Here is an 8,866-nt window from a genome sequence, read left to right as displayed (position 1 = left end):
TATATATCTCCTTGAAAACTTTTAGTCCTTGCCGAACCACATAGATCAGTATGAATAAGATCAAGAATTTCATTAGAACTATCATGTATGCTTTTGAAAGAAGTTCTAGTTTTCTTACCCATTTGACATTCTCTACATACTAAATTATGAGGTTTAATGATCTTGGGAAAATCTCTGATAGCCTGTGTTGAACTGATCTTTACTATGCAATCAAAATTTACATTCACACATCCTTTTATGCCATAGTCAACTTTCATCAATCTAAGAAATCAAACAAGCCTTCTAACTAGAGTTCAAATGAAAGATATTTCCTTTGGTCTGATTTTCGGATGCAATTTCCAATCTAGATCTATTAATAATCTTGCATTTTCCCTCTTTGAATTGCAAATGAAGTCCGCTATCCACCATCTGACCTACACTCAAGAGATTGTTCTTCAAACCTTCAATATAATAAATATTTTTAGTACTATTCTTACCATCCAAGGATATTATTCCTTTTCTTTTGATCATGCATGCCTTGTTTTCTCCAAATCTGACTAATCTACCATCAAATTCTTGTAAAGTCAGAAATTTACTCTTATCACTGATCATGTGATGTGATCAACCACTATCTATAACCCATTCATCTTTCTCTTCAACTTTAGCAGCTAGGGCTTTCTCGTTAGTGTGAGTTGTATCATTGACAAGTTCTAGAGATTCATCCTTGATAGCAATAAAGACCCTATCTTTTCCACTACCTGAGCTTCCATTACCGGATCCACTTACAGGTTCATCATCACTAGCATAGTAACATGATTTATCCTTATTCCTTCTATATATATATTTTATCTGATATTCCATATTAGCTTTATAATTCCTCATAAATCTTTCATGATTCCTTGTAGCTCTTTTAGGACATCTAGAAGCAAAATGACTAATCTTATTGCATGAAAAACATTTAAAAGGAACTTTTCCTTCATACTCACTTCCAACCGGTCCTTTAGGGATTCTTATGGCAATTAGGGCTTCCAACTCTTCAAGTTCTCTATCTTCTCTTTCAATATCTTCCATCTCTTTAGCATATAACTCTTTCCAATCAATCTTCTTCTTACTGGAGGTAGATGCTTAAAATGCAGTCTCTTTTTTAATAGCATTCTAATCTCCAAGCTCTTCAAGTTCAAAAGTTGTCAATTTCCCAAGTAATGTATCTCTGGTAATAGGGGTATTCAAATGACATTGTCCAGAGTTCATTTATTGCAGTAGCTTTCATTTTGTAAGCTGGATAAATGCTCAAATTTTTTGAAACAATCTCATCCTTGTGAATTGTTCCATCATAACATTTGATTCCCATGACAATCTCATTCACTCTATCAATGAAAGAACTTATCTTCTCATCTTCTTCCATCTTTAAATTTTCATACCTCACTCAGTAACCTTCAAGTTTTGCAATTTTTACTACTTGGTCACCTTCATATAGAGTTTCAAGCTTCAACTAGATCTGCTTTGGATTTTCCATTTCTATGACACTCAACAAATTTTCATTACATAAGGCACTTAACAATGTTTCTTTTGCTTTGACGCCATTATTAGCTCTCTTTTGTTCATCAGCAGGTGCCAGAGTTCCAGAATTAGGATCATGAGGTGTATAGCCTTTTTCTGTCATCTCCCAAACTTCATCGCCAAGACATCTCAGATGAATCTTCATTCGCTCCTTCCATAATTTGTAATTTGTCCCACCAAATTTGGGACTCTCCTTCCGGTAAAAGTTAGATGAACAACTTGATGCCATCGGATCTCCTCAAGTGGTTAAGCTTCTACAAAGAGGACCTTTCTCTAATACCAATTGTTAAAAATTCTTGATTCCAATTGTTAGAATAAACCGGAGGAAAACTAAGAAGGGGGGTGGGGTGAATCAATTTTTGACAAGTTAAACAATTATTGCAAATAATGAACCTTTTACCGAAGAAAAATAAAAACTACACAATGAAAGTTAAAGAATGAAAGTACATAACACATAACACCAATATTATTGAGTTGGAAAACCTGGGAAAGGGGGAAAAAATGGTGGGAAACCCTACCCGCAATCAGATAATACTTTTGCAATAGTATGTTAAAATATTATAGTAGGGATTGTACTTGCAATCAGGCCAACCGCCCAGAGGACACTCCTCAACACAAAAGGGAAGTCTCATTGACTTACCTAAACATTGAACTACAATCTAGAGGAAATTAACTGTGAATATATCATCTCCTAATGCTTGGTTATAGTTTCAGTTAAGCACAGATGTCTTCCCTGCAACACCAAACTCTCCACAACCTTTCATTGAATGATATAAGCTTGTTCACACATAAACCTTTCTTAGATAACATAGACAACCTCTACCATGCAAATAACATGAATATATCACCTATATATACAAATCATCAACCTTAATAACAAGGTCGGTTAAACCCTAAACCCATAACTCATAATTACAAAAATTACATCACATGATACAATCGAACCAATATTATGACTTACATTACATAGTATGGACCTAATTCAGATTCCCAAACAATTATGTCCACCAAAAATTCTGCCAAGACCAATTGCAACGCGTTATACCAACCAGTAGAAACCCTTAGTGATAATAACATAGAATATCCAACCAGACCCAAATAGGATCACCAAATCATCATGCCAACCAATGGAAAGACACCAAATAATTAGGACACGATCAAGAATACTATGAACACTTTAAGAACCATTTCTATAAGTCGGACCAAAACCACTTAGCCATATCATCAAATCTCACCAACCTGTATCCGAAAATCGGGAGCAAGAACAACCAACAGTCTAGAACATAATCAATAGCTTCTGGGGCACCAAATCATCAACCAACTGAATACAACATACATATAATCATCTTGAATATCCTCCCAAAACCGAATCTAGCAATTTGAACATACTAGATCAGAATCTCTGATAACCTCTACCAGAACCATATCCAACTGGAGCAGATCAACAAGCATCTGAAGCAATGTTGACATCACTGACAACACATAATCAATTCCTGCATATTGCCAACAGTTAGGTGAAAAAATTCCATTAATATATCATTTGAGCTTAGATCAAAATGAAACTAAATCTGTAGGCCTTTGAAGACAAACCCACAATTTGGTTGTTGTTATAATTATAAAATTTGACACTTTTTGGGGATTCTTTTCAAGCCATGTTGTAGTCGCAAATGCACTAAAAGAGCGTCAGAACTTGTCCATGAGTCAGAAATTTGAATATACATAATCATATTTATCCAAAGAATATATCTGCAAAATTATTTTTGCATGATCATCACTAGGTTGCAAGATTTTAATCATCGAAGGTGGGATCTGATGTATATGTGACAAGGAACAAACCTAGTCTTTGTCGCGAAACTAAAGATGAAGAGACATTTCAAATTTGTCCAATTTGATAGTGCTAATAGAACCTTATTTTAGGGGTTTTGTAACATGGTTTTGAAAACCATTATGGTTTCTACATTTCTTATTTTTCTATAAATTAATACTTGAAGAAGTAGATTTGATATGAAAATTTATGAGTGCAAAGGTGCTATTGGTACCAAAACTCTTTCAAGTTTATTGATAGTGAAATACTTCTATAATACTTGCATTGGAAATGTGTTGTAATATCCTTTCAGATTTGATAATGCATTAGGTTTCTGAGTGCATGGTTTTTCTTTTGAAAGGGGTTTCCTACATAAATCATTCTATTATAATATCATCATTGATCTATTTATGAATGCATTTCTATAATTTTGTGACAAAATTGAATTACATTTTAATTATTACCCACACTACCCACTTTAAGAAATGTTGAGCCTAAATTGGTTTGTTTTGTGTATAAAATGAGGTATCATTTTCCGCCTTAGAGAAGGGTACCAAGTCATGAAATGTAATAAGATACTATAGAAAGCTTATTTTTGTGTGTAAAATGTTTTGATTGCATTCTACAACAAATTTTTGTGTGTATAATTGTTGATTATATGAAGCCAACTTTTGTGTGATTGATTTGAGTGTTAAGTAAATTTGTTCTTGCAATTACTATGCACCAAATTTAAATATCTCATTCTCAAATTGGTCTAGACTTGAAATTCATCTGCCAAATTCTAGTTAAACATATAAATCTTAGAAAAATTATTCAAATGAGTTGCACAAATGAAATGTCAATGATCCTCAAGCCAACTCAACCTCCCTCAAATCCACAATATTGTCTTAATAAATTATTTTCATATGAGCTAAATGAATTTAAAAATTAGCTGCATAGTATCAACAACACTATTACCCCAATATCTTTAGTGAAAATGAAGCTTTCATATGTAGCACTGTTAAAGATACACTTTAATATATTTTAAAAAATAAAATAATAAGAAAAAAAAATTAACTTAAAAAATTTAGACCATTTTTCGATTTATGTGTGTCATCCTTACGCAGAGACCATGCTAATCTTCTTTGTGTTGCTCTAATATTATCAGATATCTCCAAAGAGACCCACTTTAATTATTTTGTGATTTGATAACTCATAATCACATAAATCATTACAATCAATAGAATTATCAATATTAACATTAGAAAAATTGAATGTAATGCTACCATTAAAAACGATAAATTCAAATCTATTAATTTTGTATTGCCCTCCTCAAAAGTAGTGCTAATATATAGATTCTACTTTTGATTAATCAAATGTGATATTGAATAAATTTTAATAAATTATATTATTCATTAAAAAAATTAAAATTAACGCTAACATCAAAAGGAATAAATTAACGTCAAAAAAATCAATATCTTGAGAGAAGAGGAATATATCCCTTTTTTACCATATACTCAATACAGCGTACGTAGTTTATTTAGCTTGGCAAGGTGAATAACATACTTTATTCTGCTCTGCATCTATAGTTATTTGCTTAAAACTCTTGACAATGTCGGAAATAGGTAAACCCCATTAACAGATTGCTTGATGTAAGAGAAACTAATAAAACCTAAAGTACAAGTGAAATGAAACCAAGTCGATGTGAATCTGAAGAATAGGCGGAGCAACTAACCAGTAGTTGTGGACGAGTGAAATGTAAAACGAGGTCTGTACTTCAAACTCCAAATATTTCTTTCGGAAACCGCAGTTCCATGGAAGGCTCTGATTTTGAGGGCCCTAATGCAAAGTGGAAGTCTGTCCCACCATGCTATCATTGACATTGTTCCACCAAATGCAATCCCGAAGCCCAAACCCACAGCAATAATGGACACTTTTTCATCAATACGAATCCATAGTGAATCGACTTTACCCTCTGATGGCGAGGGTAATGTGCGCAAACCAGTTTTGTTATTTGCGCTGCAACTCTGTAGAGGGCCCCCGCATAAACATGGAAGGTTTTTCTGGAATGACCTGGCAGTAAATGTATCGAATTGCGCTCCTTTGGGTATCTGTCCACAGCCTGTTAGAAGATAGATCCAAGTTGGCCAACTTGAACAACAAAGAGAGCTCCCCTGGAATACGCCCTGTGAGCTTATTTTTAGACAAATCCAACTGCTCCAGAGTCGATATCCGACCAAGAGAAGCTGGTATCTCACCTTCAAAATGGTTTCCAGAGAGATTTAATAATCTCAGGCTGCTCAAATTCCCTATGCTTTCTGGTATCTTCCCGTTGAGATTGTTACTTGATATATCAAGTATGGTGTTTGATGCCAGTATATATTCCATCCTGTACTCATTCCCTTTTATTGCAATGGGTATCTCCTCATACAGTGTATTTCCGCTCAGTTTTGGATCTCCCAGAATTCCAAACCCCTGGAGATTCTCAAGATTAGAGGGTATTCCTCCATCAAACTTATTGTTTGATAAATCCAACACCTGCAAATTGGTGAGGTTTGCTATCCACGCAGGAAGAGTACCGTGAAGTTCATTATAGCCCAGACTCAGAACTCTCAATTTTTGAAAAGTCGCCAGATACCAAGGTAAGTCACCATTCAAATGGTTCCTTCTGAAATCCAAAAGCTGAAGCTCCTTACAACTGGCCAAGGATGCAGGCAGAGTACCCGAGAACTTATTGGCGTTTGCAGACAACACTTGCAATGAAGAAGAATAAATCATATCCAAATTTCCATGGAAGGAATTGTTTGACAGCTTTAACCTCCTCAAAGATGTGCAATTGCTAAGTGTGGTGGGAATTCTACCAGACAAATTATTGCTGGATAGCATCAACTCTGTGATTAAGTTGCAGCTGCCAATGGAGGGTGGAATCTTTCCACTCAGCTTATTCTGAGTCAAAATTAAGCTCTTGAGTGAAGTACATTTACTTATACCCTCTGGAATTTTTCCTTCCAAATTGTTATCTGCAATATTTAACTCCTCTAGCGAGACCAAACCACCGAACGTTTCAGGAATACTCCCTGAAATGTTATTGTTCCGGAGCGACAGCTGGGTAAGATTCGTGAGTTGGCCAATACTAATTGGTATAGAACCAGTGAAACTGTTAAAATTCAGATAAAGTGATTTCAAAGATGGGATCTTTCCCATGGACTCAGGAATTAGGCCTGTCAAATTGTTTTTACTCGCATCAAAGGATTTCAAATGTTGGAGGTTTCCTATAGCCTCGGGAATTAACCCTGACAAATGGTTATTGTCGATGTGAAGGATTTCAAGCTTGGTCAATCTAGTTATTACTTGGGGTATGGTGCCTGTTAAATTGTTTGCGCCCAAAAATAGATAGGTTAATTCTGTCAAATTTCCAATGCCGTTGGGAATGGGTCCACTGAATTTGTTTATGGCCAGATCTAAGTGGGTTAGCTGGGTAAGATTTAAGATGCCCAGTGGAATTCTCCCTCCAAAATTGTTATTAATCAAGGAAATAGTGGATAAGGGTAGCTTGAAGATACTCGGGGGCAGGGAACCGTTCATTCGATTGTTCGATCCAACATCAAGCCACACAAGATTACTACAGTTTCCTATTTCTGCAGGTATAGAACCTGTAAGATTGCCTTGGCCATACAGTGATAATTGGACAAGCTGTTTCAAATTTCCTAGTTCAGGTGGTATATTGCCAGTCAGCGAATTATCGCCCAGAAAGAGTACCTCAAGTGAAGAACAATTGCCCAGCGCTGCAGGGATTTGAGACCCCAACCTGTTAGAGTGGAGGCCAAGGCTTCGCAATTTCTCCAACCTTCCCAGTTCAGACGGGATCCCACCAGTCAAGGCATTGTGCGGAAGATCAATAATAGATAAATCAGAGCAATTACTGAGAGAAGTAGGGATCCTACCTGTGAGACTGTTAAAGCCAAGGGCCAAATCAAGGAGAGATGTGCACTTCCCGAGAGAATTTGGAATACTTCCACTGAGACCATTGTGGGACAAGCGGAGATGCTGTAAGTTGATCAGGCCACCAAATTCTTCTGGTATGCTCCCCGTCAAGTTGTTGATTGAAAGTCTGATCCACTGAAGGTGTGTGCAATTAGCAAGAGATGTGGGGATGGAACCCATCAGATGATTTTCTTTGAGGTCGAGAACTCTCAACGCCTTCAGTTGGCCAAGCTGAGGTGGAATGCTTCCCATCAAAGAATTACTGGAGAGATTCAAATTAGCTAGTAAAGATAGGTTTCCTATGAAAGGAGAAATGCTACCTTCCAATCCCAATTGAGGGAGAATGATTGCAACCACTCTGCGTGTATGCTTTCTGCACGAAACGCCATTCCACGAACACACATTTTCTGAATTGGTAGAAGTCCAGTTGGAAAGCGACTGCATGGGGTCGGCTGTAATGTCATTTCTGAAAGAGAGTAGAGCATCCACATCCCTCTTCTCAAAAGCTTCTTCATTGCCTTCCTCGAGTAGCATACGGCCTTTCACAATAGAAAATGTTCCATCCATGGGAGGGTTACGTAAAGGAAAGCGATGACGAGAATAAGAGATGTTGTGAACAGGTATTGCGCTGATGGTGGTTAATGCGAATGCCAGAGCGTAGCTTAACCACAGCGTTTGAATGAACATTCTTCTTGTCATTTGGGTGCCCTCCATTTCTCAACAACCCAAGTAGGGAGCGGCCCTTATAATATAGCCTGCGAAACTTTCATTGCCATTACGCCGGTCGGTTTTTTACTTGAGCAATACCATGAATTTAGACAGTGGGCAGCCTTGTATCCGTGTTGATTTGCTACGCGCACTATCGTAGGTCATTACCCATTTCCAGGTCTTTACGCGGTTTTGACCCGAGCAATCCAAGCAATAATTTATTTGCTATGCCTTGATTTGTCTCGCAATAATTGCAAGTTGTTCACCTTTATGCCAATTCCAAGAAATAATTGCAATACTTTTCAAAGCTTGCAAGTTGTTCACCTTTATGCCAATTCCAAGAAATAATTGCAATACTTTTCAAAGCTTGCAAGTTGTTCACCTTTATGTCAATTCCAAGAAATAATTGCAATACTTTTCAAAGATGCCATCTACTTCGTTTTTATATGTTAATTATCTTGAAACACACGAGATCAACTCTATTTTGTCTTTTGGGCCGTGCTTATATTTTGTATCATGTGAAGTATGATCTGTTTTTTGTTTTTTTTAATTTATTATGAATAAAATATAATGTGTGGATTTTGAAGTATGTCCTTTTATTTCCGTACTGAATCAATGCATAAAAATAAGAATACAATAAAAAATGTAGTCAAAATTCTATTAAGAAAGAGGCAGTAAATAAACAACTATCAAATTAATATAATTAAACGTCAAAGAAGAAAGCATATAACATGATCATTAAGTATGGTGTTTTTTTTCTAATTTACTATAGAAAAAAAAATAACATTTGAATTTTTAAATATAGTCTTTAATTTCAAATTTATTATGAAAATATATAAGAGGGATCAATAA

At 35.8% G+C, this 8,866-nt stretch overlaps 1 protein-coding gene and 1 non-coding gene across 2 annotated transcripts; both read right to left on the bottom strand.

Moving 5' to 3' along the window:
- Window positions 1-4,403: 4,403 nt before the first annotated feature.
- On the bottom strand, window positions 4,404-4,506 carry LOC131078986 (U6 spliceosomal RNA). Its single transcript, XR_009113894.2, has one exon. It is a non-coding gene; the product is annotated as a U6 spliceosomal RNA (small nuclear RNA).
- Window positions 4,507-4,801: 295 nt separating this feature from the next.
- Window positions 4,802-8,145, bottom strand: LOC131078976 (LRR receptor-like serine/threonine-protein kinase GSO1). Its single transcript, XM_058016840.2, has one exon. It carries the CDS (start codon window positions 8,018-8,020, stop codon window positions 5,333-5,335), a length of 2,688 nt encoding a protein of 895 aa, XP_057872823.2. The 5' UTR covers window positions 8,021-8,145; the 3' UTR covers window positions 4,802-5,332.
- Window positions 8,146-8,866: the final 721 nt, after the last annotated feature.

The sequence above is a fragment of the Cryptomeria japonica genome, chromosome 8, assembly GCF_030272615.1.
Source record: "Cryptomeria japonica chromosome 8, Sugi_1.0, whole genome shotgun sequence".
NCBI lineage: Eukaryota > Viridiplantae > Streptophyta > Pinopsida > Cupressales > Cupressaceae > Cryptomeria > Cryptomeria japonica.
The sequence above is the reverse complement of the archived record's forward strand: the minus strand, read 5'-3'. Positions and strand labels throughout refer to the sequence as shown.

Bases quoted from the DNA above. Each gene is read 5' to 3' on its own strand.
- LOC131078976 (XM_058016840.2), bottom strand. From the start codon at position 8,020: ATGGAGGGCACCCAAATGACAAGAAGAATGTTCATTCAAACGCTGTGG.